We start from the raw sequence: 26,154 nt of genomic DNA on the forward strand, positions 1-26,154 counted from the left end.
AATATTCATTGTCATTAAATTGTACCTTTCACCCAAGAAATGAACACGCGCCCACATTCGGACACCAACTCTTTGGAGGTATCCATGTAGTTCGGGATGACATGCTTCAATCTCATTGAAAGCCTCATTAAAATCAGACAGCCTAAAACACCTTGTCGCTTTTTTCACCAGAGGGAACAAATGTTTTCCTTTGAACTTTACCAAGATGTTCTTATACAAATGGTAAGTGCAAATTCCACGCGAAGCCAACAGATACACTTGACCAATCACTTTACCTATTGACTTATGTCTGTCGGAGATTATTGCAAGATCCTTTTCGTCAGGAATGACAACTTTGAGTTGTGTAAAAAACCAACGCCAAGACTCATCATTTTCAGTGTCAACAACAGCGAAAGCTATTGGGGAAATTTGAAAGTTACCATCCGGAGCTATGGCTGTTAGAAGCGTCCCTTTGTAACTACCATGGAGAAACGTTCCGTCGACAACAACAACTTTGCGCATGAAAGCAAACCCAGCAATACTCGCACCAAAAGCAATAAAAACATATTTGAATCTTTCTTCATCATCTATTTGAAGACGCGTGACTGTACCCGAATTTTCCCTTCTTAACTTGTATATGTAAGAAGGCAACTCGCTAAAACTATCCTTAGGAGTTCCCTGATCGATCTGCCTTGCATTCAGCAGCGTTCGATATGCCTTCCAATAACCCATCTGTTGACACCAACACATTAATAAATCAGCCATAATATATAGATAATTAACTCAGCCAATACATTCAAATAAGTAAACCATAAATAATCAATAAATCAGCCGTAATATGTAAATAACTCAGCCAAGACATTCATATAAGTCAGCCAGTTTGTATTAATAATCCAGCCATAACGTAATGATATGTCAGCCATTATTATCAGTAAGTCAGTCGAAACATAGTAATCACGTTTATACTAAATTGCTTATTGAAAATGATTCCAACACTTTTAGGTTTAACTTCCGGACCAAGATCACCAAGATAGTCCCTGTAAAGACCTGCCAATACATCAGTTGTTGATTGGCGGGATCTAGTAGAAAGTTCCGTCACATATCATGTGTGTTCTGAATCATATAAACGAACATAAAAATCCGGGTCATCCCCTTGTACAAATGCATGAACTCTCCAAAGACATCCTTCAACCCATCACTTCATAATCGCCATTCTTGGATTTGATACTGATATATTAAAATCAAATTCATCCCTAACCGAAATAAGTTTCACGTGATTCGTGAACTCCTTTTTGCTCCTGTATCGTTATCCTACAGCAATTTTTAGCATTGACACCTGCAACCTAATAGCCTCCGGATTCATCTTCGATCCGGCAAAGTTATCATCTTTATGATCTTTCTTCTTAGGAGGCAGAGTCGGTGAGTCTTCCTCTTTACTCTAAGGCTCGCCCAATACATAAAGTTCTTGTCATCAGATGACTCACCATCGGAGTCGTCAAAAACATCAAATCGGCTTGAAAATTCATCTTCTTCTTCTTTGTCAGATGCTTCTTCGACAGCTTCTTCTTCTTCTTCTTTGTTTTCTTTGTCAACGATCTTACCATAATCAAAACAAGTGCCTTCAAATCCCCCACCGTCCACTTCGTATGTAGATTCTATTTTTGAGTCACTGTTTGGCTGTTTCATACTTCCTCTAGCTCCACTGGTTTCTGTAGACTCTTTCGCCGAAAACTCTACACAGAGACGTAGCTGATCTGTTTTCCATAGCCCCAAAAAACATTGCAACTGTCAATCAATGGAGACAAAAACTGGTGGAGTATCATGTGCCATATGTTTCAGTGCCTTGTTCGAGAACATGTAGCTCAGCTTTAGCTCATGGCTAAACGCGTCCAATCCATAGTCTTCAAGAGCAAGCTCCACAAGCTTGTCGTGTGTTAAATACATATCTTCCAACTACCGAAAACAACTAGTACCGGAACTAGATTCATGAAAGAAAATGAAGAACAAGGTGAAGAAGAAGTAGAAGAACAAGGTGAAGAAGAAAATGAAGAAGAAGTAGAATAAGAAGGTATAAACCATGCAAATAGTTCATTTATTAACCAGTTGAAGAACAAGAGTCGAAGGAACGACGTTTCATATTTCCGGAGAAGAAAGATGATGATATGGAATGCTGACATGAATAATGCGTCCGACGTGGCAAGTCAGCCATCAAACAAATAATAACTCAGCCTAAATAAAAGTCAGCCATCAAAGAAATTATAACTCAGTCACAACATGAATAACATTACAGTAATTAAAAAGCAAAAAAATGGCAGTCAAATTCAGCCGCTTCATCAACTGAAAATATGTAATTCAGCCATATCGTTTAATAAGACAGCCGTAGCTGAATAACATTCTAGTAATTAATTTTTTGCTACTAAGTCAGCCGTGAAATGGCCGAGTTGTATGATAAGTCAGCTTATCACGGCTGAGTTATAGTTTTTAACCATAACTCAGCCGTAACAATATCTCATAAGTCATCCGTTTTTTATAACTCAGCCAGCCGGAAAAAGATAATTCAGTAGTGTCGTAGTGATAACTCAGCCAAAATTTTGACAACTCAACCATCAGGTGAAAACTCAGCCGTAAGGACAGCCGAGTTAGAGCATAAATCAGCCAGAATTTAATAAGTCAGACGTAACGCTTAGCTGAGTTATGCTTTAAGTCAGCCGTACGCTCTTACTCAAATATTTTTTTCCATAAATCAGCCGCAACATACCTATAACTCAGCCGTCATTACCTCTGTAACGCGTTACAGCTGAGTTATTTAATACACGTCAGCGATTTCTGATGTGGCGTCTGACGTGGTAATGATATTTTTGTAATTATGTTTTTCCAGTGACATAAAACAAACGCACGCTGGATATTTTGAAAATATCCCAAATATTATAGTAATAAAATCTTTTTTTTTGTTGATTCTGTTAATATTACCTAAAATGTATAACATCTGAGTAAATATCTCAAATATATACGTATGTACCAAAACTTTAGTGAATAAAAGTTCACTACTTAACATTGAATAATTAAGGGGAGTGGTTTAAAATATTAATTATACATGAGTGACGATTATCTATTACATTGAAATAATGTCACTCGTTATAAGTTATCAGAGATCAAAATTATCAGAACTAAATCCAGTAATGAATGATATTATTCTGCATAATAAGTGTATAATAGATACTAGCAATTGATCCGCGCTACGCGCGAGAGGTAGATGAGAGTGTTTTTTTTGGTTGTTTTGCTAATTTGTTTTTTTTGGTTTTGTATTTTCCTCTTTTTGTTAGGTTATGTTGTTAGTATGTTTTCTTTTGCTCTTTTGTTAATTTGTTTTGCTCTTTTGTTGGTTTATTTTTCTCTATATGTTTTTTCAGCTAATTTAGTCTATATTTTTCTCTCGTAGTTAGATTATGGTTTGTTTTGTTTCTTTTCTGTAAACAATATTTTAGTATTTTAAATTTTCATCTGTATCTGGTACTCACTTTCTTTTCTTTGTTTATGTTGTTTTTTATATTGTGGTTTTGTTTTTTATTTGGTGTTTTTTTTGCATTAAGTAGATTATAGTAAGAAGTTTTATAAATTTGTTAGTAATTAGTTGTGTTTATTTTGAAATTTGGTTTTGTATTTGGGGGATTTTCAAAAATACCCATTTTTCTATGTCATTTTTTAAAAATACCCTTTGGTGGTGTTTATTTTCAAAAATACCCCTTTTTAATATATAAAATGAGAAAATTAGAAACCCTAAACCCCAAATACAAAACTCTATCCTTTAAAAACTATACCCTAATTGTAGATTGAGAACCCAAACCTAAAAAAACAAATTCTAAAAATTAATTTAACATAGGGTAATTGTGTAAAAGAGGGCAAAAATGAAAATGTTAAAAAGGGGCTTTTTTGAAAAGAGTTATGCCAAAGAGGGCATTTCTAACAAATTCACTTTGTATTTCATGTTTTTAATTTCCTAAGTATAGGTTTTATTGTATATGTTGATTTGTGGTTGTAATTGTTTTATTGGTTTTTTTTTTCCTTTTTTGTGTTTGATTAGATTGATTGTTTATTGTATTTAACTCAGGAGGGTGTATTCAACTTGACATTTTAGGTGATTTGTATAAAAGTTACAAATCCTAAATCCTATGTTATTCAATCATGGATTTTGAAAAGTCTCCTGAAATCCACTGTTATTGAATTGATGATTTAAAAATCTACTTTAAAATCCATTTTTATTCAAAACAGTTTGTGGATTTGGATTTTAATAAGTTTTAGGGATTCTAGAGGATTTGAGAGAATTTGTTTAGTTAAAAATACAGAAATCCAAATCTCATGGTTTTAGGTGGGATTTGAAAGAATTTTACAATAAATCATATCAACTTCCAAAATCTATCAAAATTCCAAATTTAGTACATCCTATAGAATCCTCCAAAATCATTGTTTCAATACACCCCCCTCAATATGTGAGGATTGTTTGGCAATGCTTTCCTCATTGGCTTACATTGGGAGTGTGAGTTTGTTTAATTTTTTAATAATGTTTTCAAATCTATATATACATTTTTGAAGTACATTTTGGGTTCTATCCTTTTAATTTTACTTATTTATAACTTTAGTGACTACAAAATTGCACTAAAAGCAATAAGTAAAATATGGTAAACTGACAAAATGGATTTTTATAGAAACTAATTAATTCTACCTAAATTCCTTATTAATAGCAAATTTGTTTTCTATATATGTGTCCCAAAATAAAAAAGAAATGAAAAATCAATCATTAAACTGTATACACTGAAAAATAAACAATCAGTTAAATTAAATAATTCTATATTAAACAAAACAATAATAGTATTATTTTAAATAAATATAAAATATTATTATGATTAATTATACATTATACAAACAGTTATATTTCATAATTTTAGTGTTTTCTGATAAAATTATCATACTTTAAAAATAATTGTATCACTACTGAAATATAAAAAATACTAAAAATTAAAAATATATAACTTTACTACTAAATTAAATACCGTTAAAATCAAATATCATTATATAAAAAAAAATTGTCCCGTGGTGTACCACGGGTTAGATTCTAGTTGCTTACATTTGGCTTTTTGGTGGGTTTTTTTTATCTTGTTACACTGATTGGGCCCAAATATCAATTCTGGCCTTAAAATCTAGTGGTCTATTGGGTCAACAATGGATTTTATTTATTTGAGGAGTTTATATTATCTCTAGTTGAACGGGAAGGAGTTAATTATCTCTTCAGACCTAATAATATTATCTCTATTTGAACGGGAAAGAGTTAATTCATTTTCCGATCTAGAGGACAGTAGAAGGATTGGAGCTCAAATTTTTAACCATCCATTCCATTGTATCGATGCTGAACAGTATTATTTTCTCGCTTGTTTGGTTGATTTCGCCTTGGCTTCCCATCGCTTATGGGTAATTGGTTCTTCCCTGGTTTCTTCATTGAACGGAACTGTTAATTCGAGTTGTGTTTTATTAATCGGATAAATTGTACGGACCGTAACAGACTTTGCATAAAATGTAGGTTAATTGTCTTTTTTAGTTTACGTTTTTTAAAATAGCCACGTCTTCATCATTGCAAAACTGCGTCATATAAGTCTTCTACGTCTACGCGAGAAGATGGTTTACAGAATGGAATGGTTAAAATTTTCGCTTAAACAACAATGATCTCGAAGAAAATTATTTCAAAAATATAAACTTTGTGAAGAGGAGATATATACATCACGACGACGTCGCCTTTTTCTCTACGATTCTTTGAACTAACAACTAACAACTTTGAGTGTCAAATGAACTAAGAGCAGTCTATTATTTTTTAGTAGTAAATAGTAAGGTAGATGTGTCTACATAATAGCAAGTCTTACATTTGCATTCATCCATGTTGGTTACAATAATGTCCCCATTTATTTAATTATTTGAAGTAACAGCTAACTACTTTGAGTAGCATTTTTTTTATTTCTCACTGTTTTTGATAATCAAAACTAACATTTTTCTTATAGTCAATATATATAACAGGGCTTAAACTGAGGCGTTACTTATTATGATGGAGTAGGCTACAATCAATCCTTCGCTACCGATAGAAGTTGAAATACTTATTTGAATTATTCAAATTTAAAATTAAAACATGAGCTATCCACAAAATGACTTGAGCAAATCAAAAATTTCTAGCAATAGCATCAAAATTATATATGCGAGGTAGAAAATAGAACAAAATCATTCTTCTTTCTAATAATATTCAAATCATAAAATAGTCAATGGGAAGAGAGAGCATATGATGAAGATAGTTCACAGACGAAATGCCAGAAATAAAAATGCAGAGTTTCAGTTTTACTTTAATTTTATCCCAAGCATTTGGAAGAAAGTCATAAAGATTCACTCACAATAAACATATTTAACAGTAGATCTTAGTGAACTTCACCAACTCAACAGTGAGATGCCCCATAGATGTTCCGAGTACATCATAATATCCTTCTTCCTAATCGTCATCCACCCCGCGGCGCCTATGGATCTGTAAACACATATGAGATAAACTTAAACTCAATGATATTGATGGTTAAGGCAAGACATGTTTTAATAACTTGTTTTTTCAGAGGATTGTGTAAACTGTACCGTGACTTTCGTTTGTTTGGCAGTTTGGCTGTTTATTTGTTCCAACAGTGTAATAAGCCGCTCCTCAGAAACCTGTAAAGCAAACAGAGTATTTCAATAACTATTAGATGGATAATATGATACGTAAGAATTACGAAATGGAAAAGCGTCTGGATCTTTACCTTTTCAACTATCTGTCCCATTTGAGCAGCCCTCAAAATAACATCCTCTACACCTCTAGCTTTCTCAGGTTTTACCAGGACAATTCGAGCAACTATAGAGCACAAAGAAGAAGATAGAGAAGCATCAAAGATATATAAACACAATATTGTGTCTCCCTCGAGCTTTGGAAGATCGTCATATTGGCGACTTAATGAAGGAAGAAGGGAGAGTAACTAATTGAACTCCCAAGACATATTAGATGGGACTTACTTCTCTCTCTGGCTTGGGAAGACAATATTTGACTAAGCATCATTTCTCTACGTTCATCAGCTTCCCTACACGAAAATGTTCCAATCAGACAATACATTACTTCAAAAACAGAATTCCAAACCGAACAAAAATCATATATGAATGCCAACTAAAACACAAGGATACACACCTTCTAGCATCATCCTGTTGTTTCTCTTGCTCTGGATTTTGCTGATTACCACCCTGCTTACCCTGCAAAATTATGCAGTTTAGTGAAGATCTCACAAGGGAAACAAGTTATCTGAGAAGAAATCAGATATCAGTAAAGGTATATTAAGAAATTTTACCATGCCTTGTCGAGCCATAATCTCTTGCATTCTCCTCTGTCTAATAGTATCGAAAATTAACTTATAAGAACAAATAAATCGCTTAGAGGAGTAGAACAGAGCGAACCTTGTGTTATGTGGCCGACCAAGAGACGAAAACCCACGTCGCTGTCAAATATTAAGATTGCTGCCTCCTGTAATCAACTGAAAACAAATGGTTACTTAATCCCAGAGATGTAGCAGCTTGATATGAAATCTGCTACGCCTGAATTGCACTCAAAAAAATGAAGAAAACACAGCGAAGATATATAGGAGGCAAGGAAATTGTTTTATATAAGAGAAGGACTTGCGACAATTTAAGGAAGAAGAAGTGGACTGTGACTTACGAAAATTTAAGGAAGAAGTAGTGGACTGTCCATTAAATCAGAGAAGATCGAAGAACATAATTAGCAGTTACGAACGAAACCGTTGCAGTTGTGATGGAAGACATGGAAGAATAAGCGAAAGTGTAGAGGACTGGAAGACTTGAAGAGAGGAAAAGGTAACTTTATATATATAGATTCACCCGCGGTACACCACGGGCTATTTTTTATTAAAAAAATGTAATTTGTTTTATAGATTAACTATTTATATAACTAATGTTTAATTTATATATTTTTAAAAATATACAACCTTACAAATATAGATATATTTGTTAGTATAGAAATTAGAAAGTAATTTGTTAGTAGTATAGAATTCTTACATGTACTAAAAGTAGGAATGTTATATCGACCACTGATACTTAACTATGTATGTTTTGTTCATATATTTATAGAAAAGTAAATGTTATATTCATAAAATGTAAACAAACCAATAAACTAATTGACTTGTGGTTCAACCGGTCCGACTACTTGACCCAGTAATCCGAAAGACTTCCGGTTCACCTTCCGGTCCGGTTTTAAAAACATTGTCGTTTATTGATTAGGCCGATTGTTTAGGAAATGTCTGTACGGAGAAAATATTGTTTTGTAAAATTGGAAACTTATTATTAATTAATTTAATTATAAACTTAATACTTAATATTAAAAAGGAGTGGTTCCGATTGTTTTGGAAATTTTACTAGGATAGGAAATCTTGTTTCCAAAAATCAAAACTTAATATTAATTAATTAAATAATTTTTTTTAATAATTAATGCTAATGGCATGCTTGTAAATAGGTTGCAACTCCAGGATTTATTTGCTAAATGTCTCCATATATATATATATATGTTGACATTTAAGATAATATTTTCTCTGATTCAATTTAGTTGTCGTTTTAAATTGTTCCACACAAATTAAAAAAAAAAGATTGTACCCTTGTTGGACTATTAGAATTCAAAAATGTGTAATATACTAATATTTTAATTGTTCAATAAGAGATACATAAAATAATTTTCTACTAAAAATGATATTAAAAAATGAGAACGAGAACTAAAATGAAACAAAAAAGTAATTATAAAATGTCAACTATTTTGAAACGGAGAAAGCATGTAATAGTTGTTATTCTTCGTATCATTTAATGGCTAGTCAAACAATCAAAAATAGTATATTTTCTAGTCAATGTTCAACGGTACTATACGCCTTTTATCGAAACAAATTTATTGAGTATCAATAACATAACAATTACAAAATCTTATATAAACATTTTAAAATGTTTTGTCAAATTCACATTATAGTAAAGAGAAAATATATTTTTTAGATATGTTACTACTACTTTACATTTTAGATTTAACTCCATACTCTATAAATTATGTGATTTATGTTGTAAGAAACTAGTCATCATAAGAATATCGAAGGATCCACATTTCAAGTCCATATGACGCATTCCCATGAATCTTTGTCTATAAATGAGTTACAGGTAATTCATCTACATTATTCTATTATTAGTTATAGGTTTTGATTGTTTTGATGCTTTTGCAGTTGCATTTGTGTTTATATTCTTGTATTTTTATGCTATTCTAGTTAACGATATATATATATATATATATATAATTTTTTCAATCACAATTTTTATTCAATTGTGTTTTTCCTTTTCCAATTATAATATATTAAATATTTTTTTCAAATATAATAACAATATATATATATATATATATATATATATGAATGTATAACATATATAAAATATTTTAAAACACACAATAATATTTATGAGAATATCTATACTATGATTTGTCATTTGAAAGATGACTTGAGATCCAGCACAATGTCAATGTAGTGCATCATAAACTAGTTTTTTCTGATTCTTTGTGGATTTGAATACTCACTCTAGCATGTATAGCTTTGAAATACATTTTTTTTTCTTACTTTTGCTTTCAAGTTTATAAGTCTTTCAAATTTGTGAATTTACAGTTTGATACTTAGCCTACATAGCTTGTACTATATCTAGCAAATATTATTTAGGATTTAAAAGTGAGGGAGTATTTTACAAATATCACATTTATTCTCTAATTTTCATGATTTTTATTTATTTCTCTACAGTTATATTTATTATTATCTATAATAGTGTATATGTTGTATTTCATATCGGCCTATAGAAAACAAGATGGATCATATATATATTAGATATATATATATATATATATATTGCATATATAAACAATGATACTTTTCTACGGTTGAGTATTTATTATTATCTATAATAGTGCATATATAAAAGCTATATATAAATTAGCTTTTGTTGATGTATTTATCTAGGATTATGGAATCAAAATACATCAAAACTGTTACATTCTTGTAGATTTAAACAAAATTCAGACTTAAGTTAAATTATTTAAGTCAAAATTGTATTTTTAGCTCCTAGATGAGCTGGAGAAAAACAAACATGAAAATTAATTAAGTAGATTAATACAAAGACAAAATGTTGATATGATATATACACTAATCTTAGCAAGCTCTCCCATTTCAACATTTCAATTATGGTATATAAATAAAATATTTATTCTTTTGTACAAAATAAAAATATAATATAGTGTAAGTGACCTTAGTGCAGTGGCATGAGGTAAGTCCAATTGTAGAAGGCACCATCATACCAGGGATCGAGTCCCGCTTCCTACGAATGTAGGAATTTGGCTAATGGGCCAGTCAGCTATGGCCCAATGGTTGACAAAAAGAAAATATATATAATATAATTGTAGAATAGTATTTCTACTGATAATATATTTTTAAAAACTAATAATTTCAAATATTGATAATTATGATAGAACTTTGAGTAATAGAGTTTATTCCAAAAATAGGACAATAAGTAGTCAAGAAAATAGTGGATTACATATTTGACTAAGTTCTTGTAATTAAATATTTTTCAATTATGACATAAACTCTTAGTCAAATATGACATAAACTCTAAATTTGTTTACAATAATGGTCGAATTTCCAAATATTAATTTGATAAAGTTTTGACCAATTTTTTTGCATTTAATATTAACTATCATCTTTTATTTATATAATGTCAGTCTTCTACTTAGAAAAAAAAAGATATTCCTTAGCTAGCAAAAAAAGGGGATTTTCAAAAATAACCTTTTTTCTATGTCACTTTTTAAAAATACTCTGTCATGGTGTCTATTTTCAAAAATACCCCTTTTTAATATATAAAATGACAAAATTATAAACCCTAAACCCCAAATACTAAACCCTATCCCTTAAAAACTATACCCTAAATGTAAATTGGGAACCCAAACCTAAAAAAAAATTATAAAAATTAGTTTAACATAGTGTAATTGTGTAAAAGAGGGCAAAAATGAAAATATTCAAAAAGAGCATTTTTGAAAAAGGGTATGCTAAAAAGGGCATTTCTAACAAATTCTCAAAAAAAAAATTAAGTTTACAGTTCATCCTATTTTAGTGATTAAACCCTTTGTTTTTATTTTTGTCTCCAACATGAGTTCGAAAAAAACCAAAAGAAACCAAAAAATTAACATGAAAAGGATAGAAAATTATGCAGACCGCATGGTTACATTCTACAAACGCAAACAAAAAATCTACACTAAGCTGAGTGAGCTGTCCCTTATCTGTGGTGCTGATGTTGGATTTCTTGTGTACTCCAACAGTGGAATCCCATACACATTCGGCAGCCCATCCTTCGAAGTCGTTGCAAAGCGGTTTCTCAACAGTGAGGGCTCTTCGTCAACCTCACTGCTGCAACAATCGAACATCAATGTTCAGCATAAAGAGAAGATGGAAAAACTCTTCAAAGTCTACAACAGTCTGTTAGAGAAGGCTGATGCGGAGAAACAGAAAGGGATAGCCATGGCGAAGGCTGAGGCGGAGGCACTGCCAGTGGAGAAGGACGCATGGTGGAGAGTTGATCCAACGACGGTTAAGAATAAGGAAGTCCTAAAGCAGTTGCTGGAGAAGTATGAAGATCTCTATGAGAAACTATGTGACGAGGTTGTTAAAAGGAACCAAACAGAAAATGCACCTTATATTTTATTTAGTGGATCATCTGTTTCTTCAAGATCCCAACCCTAAATGTTACTCTTTCCATTTCAAAATTTTCGTCATTCTACACTTAGTTTTTTGTTTCAACTTAGTTGTCGTTTTCATTTTCAATGTTTTCAAAGTATTCTGCAAAATCCGGTTATCATTCTGCCATGATGGAGAAGAATGATAACCGTATTTTGCAAAGTATTCCTCTGTCTTTGTTGGTTGGTCTTGGGCTCCAAATTTGCTTGGTCTTAGAGTCAAAATGTCATGTTCATACTCCGGTTCTGGTAGAATGTTTTTGATCAATTCTTTGCATTCTTGGCATTGATTTATGTGGTTTCGTTTGGTTTTATGATATAATACTTAACGAAACACATTAACAAATCTGAAAGACACTATCACTCAATGAAATCTTCCACATAATTACTTTTTGTAGGAACAAGAGGTTTTATAAAGCATTAAGGTATCTTCAAATTAGTTATCATTTTAGATTATTTCTCACAAGTTAAAAATGGATAAATGTTATATTTTGCCTTATTTGACTATTAGAATTTTAAACAATGTAATATTTTATTCATTTAATAAGAGGCAAATGAAAATAATTTTTGATTAAAAATAACAATGTAAAATTGAAAACAAAAACGAAAACTAAGTTGAAACAAAAAACTAAGTGTAGAATGACAACAATTTCGAAATGGAAAGAGTAACATTTAGGGCCAGGATCTTAAATGAAACAGATGAACCACTTAATAAAATCTACAGTGCATTTTCTATTTGGTTCCTTGCAACAACCTCGTCACATAGTTTCTCATAGAGATCTTCATACTGCTCCAACAACTGCTTTAGGACTTCCTTATCCTTAACCGTCGTTGGATCAACTCTCCACCACACGTCCTTCTCCACTGGCAGTGCCTCTGCCTCAGCCTTTGCCATGGCCATCCCTTTTTGTTTCTCTGCATCAGCCTTCTCTAAAAGACGGTTGTAGACTTTGCAGAGTTCTTCCATCTTCTCTTTATGCTGAATATCTATGTTCGATTGTTGCGGCAGTGAGGTTGACGAAGAGCCCTCACTGTTAAGAAATCGCTTTGCAACAACTTCAAAGGATGGGCTGCCGAGTGTGTATGGGATTCCACTGTTGGAGTACACAAGAAACCCAACATCAGCACCACAGAGAATGGACAACTCACTGAGCTTAGTGTAGATATTTTGTTTACGTCTATAGAATGTAACCATGCCATCTGCATAATTTTCTATTTTTTTCATGTTAATTTTTTGGTTTCTTATGGTTTTTTTTGAACTCATGTTGGACATAAAAATAAAAACAAAGGGTTTTAATCACTAAAAAGGACAAACTGTAAACTTTATTTTCTTTCTCTTTTTTTTTTGTTAGCCAAGGAATATGTCGTTTTTATGAGTGGAAGACACATTATATAAATAAAAAATGGCAGTAAATATTAAATGCATAAAAATTGGTCAAAAGTTTATCAAATTAATATTTGAAATTTCGACCATTATTGTTAACTGACTTAGATTTTATGTCATATTTGACTGAGAGTTTATGTCATAATTGAAATATATTTAATTACAAGAAGTTAGCCAAATATATAATCCACTATTTTCTTTAGTACTTATTGTCCTGTTTTTGGAATAAACTCTATTAGTCAAAGTTCTATCATAATTATCAATATTTGAAATTATTAGTTTTTAAAAATATTATATCAGTAGAAATACTATTCTACATTTATATTATATATTTATTTTTGTACAAAAGAATAAATATTTATATATATGTAAAAATGATTTATCGATTTGTTTATGATAAACTCTTGACTCATATAGTTTATTTCCAAGATACAAGTTAGTCAAAAAGTTTGTAGTTAATTATGTTAATTACATAGTTGAATAATTTATTGTAATGAAATATTTGTCAGTTATGACATAAAAAACCTCAGTCACATGTGACATAAACTCTAACCCACTAAGAGATGGCGGTCGGGGCCTCCTTGTTGCGCACCAAGACCGTCACCCCCAATGGTATGAGCCTACTCGATTATACACGCATCCCGGTTCGGTTCTGATACCACTTATAACGCTCCGACCGTCACTTTTTGTCCACTCCTAGTCCATGGGCCCACCTTTCTAATGGGTCTCACGTCTCCACACTAGGCCTGTGAGCCCGTTCATATCCGACATTCGGTTTGATATGTCTTGGAGACTTTAAAGACTTGTTTACCGTCTCTACAAATCACTACCTGATCTTTCCTGTGTTTTGTCCTCATTCACACTGTTCTGACAGTAACTTCTAGGAAGGTCACCCATCTTGAAACTACTCCAGCTCTAGTACGCTTAACTCTGGAGTTTTCTCAAGAGGCTTAACCGAAAAGATAATTACACTTTAGTGATATAGGTGGCCGCTTCTTCGCAAAACGAAGTGTCACATCTCGCATAATGATATATCGTTTCTTCAACGATTTATTTTTCTTTGTAAATTATCTCATTATGTCTTATACGTTTTCTACGGAGAATTGTCTACTCGCAACAAAAACAATGAGTCTACGACCAAATATCTAGACAAGGTTTTTTTCTCTTTGGCTAAAGAAGATCGTGAATCATCTAAACATAACCAACATGATCTCACTCACTTATTGGCAACGCTAAAATGATATTATTACCCTCAACAAAAAAATGGAGTCTACAATAGACGTTCTTTTTACTATTCTTTGAATATCTGAGAAATAAATGTCTTCCCCTACGCAAATCCCGGCTAACATTTGAGACACATTATGAGAGATAAGAAAAGTCAAACAATAGAAAGGCTTTTAAAAGAAATGAATTGAGAAAGGTTTCTGATTGTACCTTTCATGTAGTGAAATTGTACGTTTAATGTAGTGAAAAGCTTTCTTGCAATGGATACATACAACTATTAGTCCTGGGAATAATATCCGGGATCCGCAGATATCCGATATCAGATCTGGTATCCAACCCGAAAATTGGATATCCAGGTGAAACAGAGCGGATTTGGATAGTGATTTCTCTGATCCGTCGGATCCGGATACGGATAGTGAACAATTTTCCAAACGGATATCAGGTATCCGTTATATTACTGGGCCTAACTTAATTTATGTATAAATTCATTTTTAATTTTAATTCTATTAATGGGCCTACAAATTAAAAGCTTTATTTGATTAGGTAGGTGAAGAAAATAGGGTTTTGGTCTTTTGGGAGATGAATTCACTCTCATATCGCCATTTCTTTTTTTCTTTCTTCTTCTAGTTTTTTTCGAAACCATTCTTTCTTCATTCTTGTTAACAAATCTGACGAATCTAACCAGACAAACTCGCTCACTATGTCAATATCACTATGTAAACCATTTTGTTGATATTGCTTCCGACGATGATTTCTAGATGAGAGTGATGGTTCTGGCGGTTCTCTTCCTCTTGTTTCGTCGCCATAATGATCCGGAGTTTCAAGAGAGGAGAAACAAGATCTAGAACTAGGTTTTTTATTTGAGAGAACAAATAAAAACCGGATCCGGATATCCGCGAATATCTGGCTTTTCTGACGGATATTTGGAATCCGGATATCCGTGTGGACGGATACGGATTCGGATATCAAAACTGTGTATCCGGCGGATCTGAATCCGGATGCGTATACCATCAAAAGCCCTGGATATCCGCTCCGTCACAGGGCTAACAACTACTACCACCAGTGGAGTTTTCATGTTGTTTTGGCAGCCTCAACAGCTCTTTGCTTGGCATCTTCTTCCCCACATGCATAATCTTAAGCTATTCATGTATATTGTATACTAAACAAAACAACGAATTTGAAAGCAAACCATAGTGTAAGACCTGTCGTGTTTCTCTCACCTTAGGTTGATCAAAATTTCCATTAAACAATTTGAAGGACCAAAATGTTATGAACCAATTTATTGCTTGAGAAATAAGAATGATTTTAAAAGCTTTAGCTCCCTCTTTACAATAATTCTCTCCTAGAGATTAAAGTTAATTTTTGGAGCTTCTCTTTCTCATTAATCATAATAGACCCGTATATTATAACTTAGAGGGGGTTATTGGTTCTATGATTTTAATGGATTTGGAAATCCAAACAAAAATCATGTGTTATTCAATCATTGATTTTAAAATACTCATCAAAATTTTGTGTTATTGGTTATATGATTTACAAATACTTGTTAAAATCCCATGTTATTCATTTAATGATTTGTTTTTGGATTTCAAAATTCACATTATGTTTTAAATGGATTTGTATGGATTTGAAAGTGTAAAATAGAAGGATTCAAATCCAAGGGGGTGTTATTGGATGGGTAATTTCTAAATCCATATGGAATTGTAAATTCTAGAAATCAAAATACATGGATTTTGAAATAACATGTTTTATCCTTGGATTTGAATCCTTCTATTTTACACTTTCAAATCCATACAAATCCATTTAAAACATAATGTGGATTTTGAAATCCAAAAACAAATCATTAAATGAATAACATGGGATTTTAACAAGTATTTGTAAATCATAGAACCAATAACACATCATTTTGATAAGTATTTTAAAATCAATGATTGAATAACACATGATTTTTGTCTGGATTTCCAAATCCATTAGAATCATAGAACCAATAACTCCCTCCAAGGATAAAACATGTTATTTCAAAATTCATCTGTTATGATTTTTAGAATTTACAATTCTATATGTATTTAGAAATCATCTCTCCAATAACAGCCCCTTAATCATAAACTTTATGCATAAAAGAAATTATTGGGAGATGGTGAACCGGAGATCGACGGTTGAGATGATAAACCCAGAAATGGAAGTCATGAAGATATTATTCTAGAATATATTAGATAAATGTTAATATTGGTTTAGGAAGTTTAGTATATTCACAAATGTATAAATATATATAGTTTACATTTATCCTTATCTTAGTTTAGGAAACTCATCTCTATATAAGAGAATGTATCTTGTGCAATTATAATCATGAGAGTCTAATATAATTCTTCCTAAAATAAATAGGAAAATATGAAAACCAATTTCATAAACTAAACCACCAAAACTAGTTAATTAAAACGTTCCAACCATACCCTAATCTCCCCAACCATAATCGCTTATCAGAAGGCAAGTAAGAAAAAGATTCTATCTTTTTTTTTCCATCAAACATGTATTATTGTGGCGCGGTCTGACTTTTCTTCATCACTTTACAAATGACAGTTTTCACTCAACGATGTCTTTTCCCTTCAAATAGTTAAGAAACAACCTCGTTGACTTCAACACTATCACCAAAATTGTACTTAAATGGGGTATTCTACACTAATGTGTCATTGACTAACCTGATATATATATATATATATATATATATATATATATATATATATATATATATAATAGAACATTGTCAGTTAAAGAAGTTTAAAAAAAAAATTAGAAAAATGTTTGGAATATATTTACTGAGGCGATTATATATTCTAAAGGTTCCAAAAAAGAAAAGAAAAAACAAAGACTATATGAACACACAAAATTGACAGAATGCAAAGGAACATATGAAATTGAAAGATTGGAAATTTGAAAGGATTAAAAGATAGAGAGGCTTGAATTTGACCATGAAACTAAGGCTTTCCAATTTTTATTTATAGAGATAGAGAGAGTAAAATCAGATTCTCTAACCATAAATTTGAGATTTCTAGCGTTTGAATGCATCCTTTATATATGCATCACTTCTTTTGCGACGGTAAATATATCCATCAAACTACCGTCGTTCTCGTGACAAACTTTCATTCCACTATACATGTTCATAACAAATCTTAGAATTCTATTAAAAAAACCTACTCAACGTATCGTTGTACGAATCTAAAATCAAGGGAAAGTACAAACATGAGAGTTCTCTCTTCTGATCAGGGCATTGGGATGGTGGCGACATTGGTGATAAATGAGTTTGGTAGGGTTGATTGATATTTGTGGATTTAGAATACGAAGAGATATTAGGTACAAACGTTGTTATTGGTTGTGTAACATCCGTGAACCGGATTTTTGGTTTATGCATCAATCGACGCCAGGGGAGTGCATCGATCGATGCATATGTATGGTTTGTGCTCGGGTTAGTTCTATTTCTCTCCTATTTGTCGCGGTTTGGTTGATGGAAACCCTAGACTCGTGTATAAAAGGAAAACTCGATGCCTAGGGTGAAATTTTTAGTGTTTATCGTTTATGGAAGTTGAGAGAAAGAGAAATCTTTGTAAAATCTTTTTGTGAGTCTTTTGTGCCTGTTTCTGGAGGGATTTGTCTATGGGAGTAGAGATCTGAGGCAAGAGACGAGAGAGAAGCAGTTGGTGGTGTGATTTTCGTCGTGGTTATGTTAGAATCTTATGTTTAAGAGGTGAGTGCGTGGCAATGGCTTATCTAAGCTATTAGACATGTGTTTTGTGTGATTTTGGGTGATTGATTGCTTGTGTGCTTGTTTGTGCTTGTTTGTGCTTGGTTGTCGTGGTGGTTGTGGCCTGTTGAGGTCGGATTTGGCGTCACAGACAACACAACTAGGAATTTAGAGGTTGCATCGATCGACGCAAGGAGTGCGTCGGTGGATACAAGGTCCCAGAGTTACGCATGTGTTCAGAATTTTCTGGTTTTTTTTTGTTTCATGCATTGTTTGTGTTTTTTTTTATCTTGTGTGTATAGCCTAGTAGATGGGAGAATTGTCTCACTGAGTATTTGTGATAATACTAACGCATCTCAATTGTCATTTGTGGTGTGCATGTATGTGACGTGGAATCATGGCGATGAGGAGGAGGATGATCTAGGGTCTCGATTGTGTGTTGATGGTTTTTTTATTAATGATTGGAACCTTGTATAGAAGCATGCTATTTTGTTATAGAATGGTTAGGAATGATATTGTATTGATGATATATAGTGGAGATGTTTATTGTTATATGTATTCTCTTGTGCATGTTATTGGTATTATGGTTGGTTAGTGATGTTTATGTTGTTGGTTTAATTAAGTAGTATGAGATGTTTAATTATATAGTATTAAGAAAACGGGTCAGGTCGTTTCAGATTGTCACTAATTTGGAAGAGGAAACAATATATTGTACTGTAACCTTTTTATTTTGGGCAAAGATATTGTACTAATCAAGAGAAAGAAGAAGGAACATAAAGCGAAGCCAGCTATTTAACATTGTTGACGTGACAGTTCGAATAGAATTGTCAAATAAGCTGAGATGGACAATCTTAGATGGCTCAAATTGTCCCTTTTATCACTAGTAATGCCTTATTTATTCCAATATGTCGCTTTCCAAGTCTCTTTTAGACCAGACCATACCATCAACCTTTCGTTTGTATCAACTAATGAGATAAAACATACAAAATTTGAATGTTCACCTACTTCTCTGATCTAGCTGATGGTAGTAACTGTTGTCCTGACTATGGAGGTCATGGAGAGTTGATTTTAGGCGAATTCCCATCCTTATGGTAGTGGTGAAGATGTAGTCTTGAAGTTTACCATGCTACGGTTGTTTGTTCAAAATCATGTGTTTATTCCATTCCCAACTTATAATAGGCATAGTTATGTTGTATATCATTATATTTCAAAAAAAAAAAATGAAATCTAACAATTGTGACATGCACAGTAACAATTGTTAAGAGTACTACCACTTTCGGGAATTCATTTTCATGCCTGTCATCGATGTGAAAGAGAAAGACATTTTTACCATCGCTTGTTTTGCAGAGAGAAAAGAGGCAAGACTTAGACGCAGACATACATATATTAGGAGGGGTTTTTTTTTTAAACAATTAAAAAAAACTCTTCATATTGACGTCGGCGATAATGGATCGACAATCTACTCTCAAAACCTTCCTCCAAAAGATTCTCCAACCACGTGCACCGTCTGTTCTGCCTGACGAACAGCGTAAGGTCCTTATTTCTGGAGTTCTCTACACCAAATCTAGGTATGGAAGTCGTGTATCTCTATTTGTCGGTGCTATATTATCTTTGTTGTCTTTTGCTTTCTGAAGGTAATTTTTTTCGACGTTCACAGTAGCGACATACCGCCAAGTAAACCTTCCCGGTGGACCCATCATGTAAAGTTTACGCAATTGTCCCTCTATGGATTTTGTCTATCGATAGCAAAAAATAATGGTCCGTCGTGAATCGACTTTCAGTGGACCAGATCCGGTAGGGTTTGAACAAATATGTCTATTATTAACGAACCATTTGTTCGTCGAGTATATCTCTTGTAAGCCCGATGGACCATATCCAAAGTCCACCCAAGTATGCCTATCTCGATTCTTAAATTGTTAATCGTTTGATTGAACCGGTTTGGATCTAATAATCGTTTCGCTCATGTAGATCTCTTGTCAATCAGATGGACCAAATCCACATCCAACCAAGGTAATGTCCCTGGGATTATGCCCTTCTAAAATTTTTCATTGCGTAGATTTGATTTGTAATTATCCAAGCTCTCTACTACTAATAATCGTTTTCGATCGTTCAGCTATCTTTTGGAGCAGACAGACAATATCAACCCAGGTAATGTCCACAGAGATGATTTTGTCTGTCCAAAATCTTTTACTGCTCAGAAATTGTTTGTTATTTTGTAAAGGCTTTTGTAGTTCCTTTTGTGCAATCTACTTCTTTTTTTATTATCACTCTTCTTGTACTTTTGTTAATATTTGTCTATCCATCATGTTATGAACATATTGTCTACCCTAGTTGTTTCTTCACTTGGTTGTCTAATGGACAGTTTTATATATAGGATTCATGTCCGTGCACTTGTAGCTTATATATGTTGTCTATTGAATCTGCAGTTTCTTAGACCTTGTCGTTTTTGTCAACCGGTCCGCTAGTTATTGTCTATCAACCTGCAACTTGATTGTAGAACTTGGTCTATTCCCTTTTGTCCTATAAATTAGACTGAATAACTTTACTTTGATTATTCGCCGACTACAAAATCGCCCAAATTCTCAGCAAAAATAAATGCAAATATTGCACATATTATCTATCATAACTTTGGTCCCAGACGAGCGGACCAAACAAATTGTCCAAAATCCACCAATAAATGGTCTACCATATATTCACAAACGAGTGGACCAAATAAATAGTCCACATATTCTGTAATAACTTCTCTATCGTTTTGTTATGCCACTTTATACATTTAATGTCCACATGAGACTACTTAAACAAATGCTTCTTTTTAATTTTATTATTAGAGGCCACCAAAATCTTACTCCCCTCGTTAATGCTCTCCTTTCACAGCCACAAAACAATTTTATCTATCATCAATGCCAACTTCGTTATGCCACAATTATTCAAAGTGGCATTGCTCAAATGAAAAAGAGAAAAATTGTAATTCCCGTAATTTTAGTTTCAAAATGACACTTTTCACTAAAATCCCAAAAAAAAGTAATACTGTATTCCCTCTGTTCCAATATATAAGCTTTTTTAGGTTTTTCTATTTATTCCATTTAATAAGATTTTCTCAAATTTTATACACTTTTAATATTAATTTAATAGTTTTTGACTATTTAAATTCTATATTATTATTTTTTATTGTTTGAATTTTGTTCAAAGATAAAATATTTATTGTTTCTTAATATGTGCGTAGCCGAAAACTCATATTTTGGAATAGAGGGAGTATATCATATGCATAATAGTATTTGTAATGTTAAATTGTTTTTATTAGATCCCAAGAATATAGGTTGGAGAAATGAGGAAAGCAAAAGAGACGAAGAAAATATGAAATTCAACTTCAAACGAACTTAAAAGAAGACGTAAGTCTAACAGTTCGAAGAAGGAGGTTAATTACAAATTCAAGTATGTGGCGTTTTCAAGTGAGATTGATGATTTTGTTGTGCATTGCTTAATGCATATGGGTATTGGCTACTAGCCTACTAGTAGCTAGTGTGACAATATTGAGAATGGTCACAACTCACAACTCACAAGTTCAGCTCTTTCTGAATATTCTTTTTTATTCTTTCAAAGATTTGTTTTGAGTGGACTCTATTTTTTTTTCTCACTTCTGACATGAAACCAAATCAGCTAAATGAAGGCAAATGACGTGGACTTTGGGTTGGTAGTTTGAAGAGAGCTTGAGAAGCCTCTGATGCAATAGGAAGGTCTGCAGTTGCAGTCTGAGAGTATAAATAAGAGAGATGAGTATCAAGAGAGTTTATGTTGAATCTGTTTATAAATCCTTTGAGTGATGTGCTTGAGGTCCCTTGTGATGTACTTGGGAGACGATCAATGTTGATCGTCGCTTACAGATTTGAGCATTGATTTGTTATCGTTTCCACTCTGTTCTATTCTGTTACTTCCATTGAATTCTAATTGAATATAGTCTTGCTTCGTGAGATCGAGTGTACAACAATCTATCAATGGTGCGGTGAAACTGTGATCGGAGCTTCAACGCGATGAAGACGGTGGAATCTGTGATCTATGATGATGTCTGTTGGGGGTGGATCCACACCCCAAACAACAGGCCTGGCCCAGAAAAAGCCCATGATAAATCTCCAAAGGAAGGGAGGGTATTATGTTCTTTCCGTATAGACGAACCGACACGATTCCCTATAAAGGGAGACGTACGGTCCGCAGAAAAAGGGGATCGAGAAAAAGGAAAAGAATCGAGATAGCAAGTACGAAAGCCTCAGCTCGTCCAAGTGGAAATCTACAGTTTAGACTCAATAGCTCGGAGGATCGACGAGATAGCAACTCGTCGATTATTCTCGTTTATACTTGTAACTCGTTTAAGTCGAGTTGTAATCCGTCCTTTTGTGCCTCGGCATCAATATAATAAAAGAGAACTTCGACCCTCCTTTGACCGAACTAAACATACTAATTGTGACCGATCTGGACATCAACAATTTGGCGCGCCAGGTAGGGGGAACCAAGTCAAAGTTTTCTAAAAAAATTGAAGAACGGACCTACACCGATTAGACGAGATGACAATAATTGACAAGGAAAAGAGCAAGGAAGGAAGCTCGTCGGGGGGGACGACTACCCCGGCAATGGAACAAACGGACCAGGCAGTCCTCCCCACGCCAGACGCTCCAAGAAAGGTCGTGACGGTCGACAGCCCGGAAACTTTTGTCATAGCTACAAACCTCACGACCCCGGTGACCGTAGAACCAACACAGGTCCCAACGCAGCTTACTTTGCTCAGCAATCAGCCCGTCTCAAGTATTGACGAACTGTTCCGCGGAATCTTAACACGCCTTGACCAGCAAGAAGAGCGAACCAACAGCCGATTGGATGCACTCACCGCGGCACAGTTTAACTCACAAGATGAAATCAACCATCTCAACAACGCTCGGCTCAACCCAGTGAACTTCACCGCGGTAAGAACAACGCCAGGGTCGTATGTGCAAACCAGCGGATTAGGATGTAATCCTGCCCAGCACCCTATCGAGCGAAATAACGACGTAACCGATCTAACGAAGGACGCCGAGCTAAAAGAAATCAAAGAGCAAATGAAAGAAATGGCCGCAATGATTCAAAAAGCAACGGATAAGGCACCCCAAGTCGGACTTATGCTCGAAGCAACACAGCGAACTCCGTTCTCTCGAAGACTCGCTACAACGACGGTCAGACGGGCAGTCAAGCCACGGTTGGGTCACTATGACGGAACGGTCGACCCGCGAGATTTCTTACTCACCTTTGGCGTAGCCCTTGGCCCTTTACAGTTCAGCCCGGCGGAATTCGACGCTGGAGCTTGTCAAGTTTTCGCTGAGCATCTAACAGGAACCGCATTGAGCTGGTTCTCGAGACTCCCATCCGGATCAATCGATAGTAACAGGGAGCTGATAACCGAATTTTTGAAGCAGTTTTCTGTTTTGTTCGAGGATAAGAATTCCCATGCCAACTTATACGCCTTAACTCAGCACAAGGGAGAATCGCTTCGGTCCTTTATAGGGCGATTCAAGGAAGTCTACGTCAACATTTCAATTCCGGACGCTGCCGCAATTGTCGCACTTCGAAATGCGCTCTGGTATGAATCTCAGTTCAAGGAAGAGCTGTCTTTAACGCATGTCGAGACCGTAGCCGAGGCATTACTCTGAGCTGCAAAACACATTGGGCTCGAGGAAGAGAAAGCTATCAATGCTAAGAAGCATTCTTCAGAGGCAAGTGCGATACCCAAACAGCCAGTAGCCGCAGCTCCAAAAGTTGACTACGTCGAGCCTCGACAACATTTCGTCAAAAACCAAGATCGAACTCGCCGAACCTTTGCGATCGGCGAAAACAAGTATATACGGAAAGAGGGAGGTGAAAATAGTGCAACCCCGTACTGCGACTACCATCAGAGTACCACCCACGCAACTGACGAGTGTCATTACCTCCAGAAGGTCTTGATGGAGCGATACAAGAAAGGGGCAATAGTCGTCGAGCCCGACAGAAGCAAGACAACCCGACCTGGACAAAGCGACGCCAAGCGCGCCGAATATATCGCTCGAAAATTCGTCAAAGATTCAAAGGTACTAGCCGACCAAAGCGAAGATGAGATGGAAATTCAGAACCTACTCACCGAACGGCGCGAAGACAGCGGTAACGAAAAACGACCGCATACAGACCGCAAGCCCGACCAACGTCCTCCGACGATACGACGAATCAACATGATAATGGGCGGGCTAGCCGGATGCAACGATTCGGTCAGAGCGATCAGAGATTATACTAAGAAGGCTGAAATGACGAAATCTTGGCCGTCAAGGTTCGAGGCTGAAGGCATGCCAATCACTTTCGACGGAAAAGATCTAGAAGGTTTGGATTTACCGCATAACGATCCATTGGTCGTCGAACTCTTGATCGGCGAAAGTGAGGTGACGAGAATATTGATCGACATTGGAAGCTCAGTCAACGTCATCTTCAGGGACGTGTTGGCCAAAATGGAAGTCGGCGAACAGGACATTATGCCAGAATGTCACTCTTTAACGGGCTTCGACGGGGATCATCTTATGTCCGTCGGCACCATCACCTTACCAATCTTCGTTGGGGGGATAGCCAGATACTTCCGGTTCGCGGTTATCGACAAGCCAACGATCTACAACGTCATCCTTGGAACCCCATGGCTCCACAAGATGAAAGTCGTCCCGTCAACATATCATCAGTGCGTTAAGTTCAAAACTTCGAAAGGAATATACACACTGCGTGCCAATCAGCAAACCGCACGGGCCTGTTTTCTGATCGAGCATAAGCTTCGCACCAGAAAGAAATTATAGCAATCAAAGCAGCGGGTCGGCGACAGTAGCACGTCACCGACAGACGGAAAGCCGACTGCCGTCCAACAGGGCGTTGCCGCGGTCGAGGAGGTGAGCCTAGACGAGAACGACAAGAAACGATGCGTAAATATCGGCACAGAGATAACATCCGCCATGAGGAACGAGTTGATACTCTTCCTCAAAACCAACATCTCAACGTTCGCATGGAGCGTGGCTGACATGAAAGGAATCGACCCAAGTGTCACGACCCATGAGCTCAATGCCGACCCAACGCATAAGCCGGTCAAACAGAAACGGCGCAAGTTAGGCTTTGAACGATCGCAAGCAGTGAACGACGAAGTTGACAAACTCCTCGGCGCCGGGTCAATCATGGAAGTAAAATATCCAGAGTGGCTAGCTAATCCGGTGGTCGTTAAAAAGAAGAATGGAAAGTGGCGAATTTGCGTCGATTTTACCGACCTTAATAAGGCTTGCCCAAAGGATAGTTTCCCATTGCCAAGAATCGATCAGCTCGTCGAAGCGACTGCAGGCAACGAGCTGTTAACCTCTATGGACGCCTTCTCCAGTTACAACCAGATTCTAATGCACAAGGACGACCAGGAAAAAACATCATTTATCACAGATAGAGGGACGTACTGCTACAAGGTCATGCCTTTCGGCCTGAAAAATGCGGGAGCGACGTATCAACGGTTAGTCAATAAGATGTTTGCCGAGCAACTCGGCCGGACTATGGAGGTCTACATCGACGATATGCTCGTCAAGTCACAGCACGCAAAGGATCATATCACTCATCTGCAACAATGCTTCGATACCCTTAATAAGTGTGGGATGAAGCTTAACCCGGCCAAATGCACATTTGCAGTCAAATCCGGCGAATTCCTTGGGTACCTGGTAACCAGACGAGGCATCGAGGCGAACCCGAAGCAAATTAAGGCGATCATTGATCTACCACAACCAAAGAACGCCAGAGAAGTACAACGATTAACTGGACGGATCGCTGCTCTAAACCGTTTTATATCCAGATCAACCGACAAATGTCTACCATTTTACCAGCTTCTCAAAACAAAGGGCAAGTTCGAGTGGACCGAGGCCTGTCACAGCGCGTTCAACGAGCTAAAGAACTATTTATCGACCCCACCGATCTTAGCAAAACCGGAGC

The 26,154-nt window shown here is 35.1% G+C and overlaps 3 protein-coding genes and 1 long non-coding RNA gene across 8 annotated transcripts; 2 read left to right on the top strand and 2 right to left on the bottom strand.

Moving 5' to 3' along the window:
- Nucleotides 1-6,229: 6,229 nt before the first annotated feature.
- LOC104757852 (uncharacterized) lies at nucleotides 6,230-7,876 on the bottom strand. 5 transcript variants are annotated; one of them, XM_087496865.1, is made up of 8 exons: nucleotides 7,736-7,876; nucleotides 7,477-7,553; nucleotides 7,371-7,410; nucleotides 7,214-7,275; nucleotides 7,045-7,109; nucleotides 6,795-6,886; nucleotides 6,634-6,705; nucleotides 6,230-6,532 (listed from the first exon to the last, which is right to left on the bottom strand). In XM_087496865.1, the coding sequence occupies exons 3-8, from the start codon at nucleotides 7,398-7,400 to the stop codon at nucleotides 6,500-6,502; spliced, it is 354 nt and encodes a 117-aa protein (XP_087352991.1). In that variant the 5' UTR covers nucleotides 7,401-7,410; nucleotides 7,477-7,553; nucleotides 7,736-7,876; the 3' UTR covers nucleotides 6,230-6,499. The 5 variants fall into 5 exon arrangements, with proteins under 5 accessions (XP_087352991.1, XP_087352993.1, XP_087352994.1 ...); XM_087496867.1 differs by having other exon boundaries at nucleotides 7,477-7,543; nucleotides 7,736-7,874; XM_087496868.1 differs by lacking the exon at nucleotides 7,371-7,410.
- Nucleotides 7,877-11,243: 3,367 nt separating this feature from the next.
- Nucleotides 11,244-11,834, top strand: LOC104759721 (agamous-like MADS-box protein AGL29). The gene has a single exon (XM_010482617.2). The coding sequence runs from the start codon at nucleotides 11,244-11,246 to the stop codon at nucleotides 11,832-11,834; it is 591 nt and encodes a 196-aa protein (XP_010480919.2).
- Nucleotides 11,835-12,545: 711 nt separating this feature from the next.
- On the bottom strand, nucleotides 12,546-13,140 carry LOC104759720 (agamous-like MADS-box protein AGL61). Its single transcript, XM_010482616.2, has one exon. It carries the CDS (start codon nucleotides 13,098-13,100, stop codon nucleotides 12,546-12,548), a length of 555 nt encoding a protein of 184 aa, XP_010480918.2. The 5' UTR covers nucleotides 13,101-13,140.
- A 5,988-nt stretch (nucleotides 13,141-19,128) lies between these two features.
- LOC104757851 (uncharacterized) lies at nucleotides 19,129-20,539 on the top strand. The gene is made up of 4 exons (XR_762540.3): nucleotides 19,129-19,736; nucleotides 19,826-20,058; nucleotides 20,137-20,178; nucleotides 20,282-20,539. It is a non-coding gene; the product is annotated as an uncharacterized LOC104757851 (long non-coding RNA).
- Nucleotides 20,540-26,154: the final 5,615 nt, after the last annotated feature.

The sequence above is a fragment of the Camelina sativa genome, chromosome 17, assembly GCF_030686135.1.
Source record: "Camelina sativa cultivar CO46 ecotype springtype chromosome 17, ASM3068613v1".
Taxonomy (NCBI): Eukaryota; Viridiplantae; Streptophyta; class Magnoliopsida; order Brassicales; family Brassicaceae; genus Camelina; species Camelina sativa.

Bases quoted from the DNA above. Each gene is read 5' to 3' on its own strand.
- LOC104757852 (XM_087496865.1), bottom strand. From the start codon at position 7,400: ATGCAAGAGATTATGGCTCGACAAGGCATG. The intron at 7,110-7,213 runs GTGTGTATCCTT...ATTTTCGTGTAG, and splicing joins CAACAGGATGATGCTAGAAG to GGAAGCTGATGAACGTAGAG. The intron at 6,533-6,633 runs GTACAGTTTACA...ATGTGTTTACAG, and splicing joins CCAAACAAACGAAAGTCACG to ATCCATAGGCGCCGCGGGGT.
- LOC104759721 (XM_010482617.2), top strand. From the start codon at position 11,244: ATGAGTTCGAAAAAAACCAAAAGAAACCAAAAAATTAACATGAAAAGG.
- LOC104759720 (XM_010482616.2), bottom strand. From the start codon at position 13,100: ATGTCCAACATGAGTTCAAAAAAAACCATAAGAAACCAAAAAATTAAC.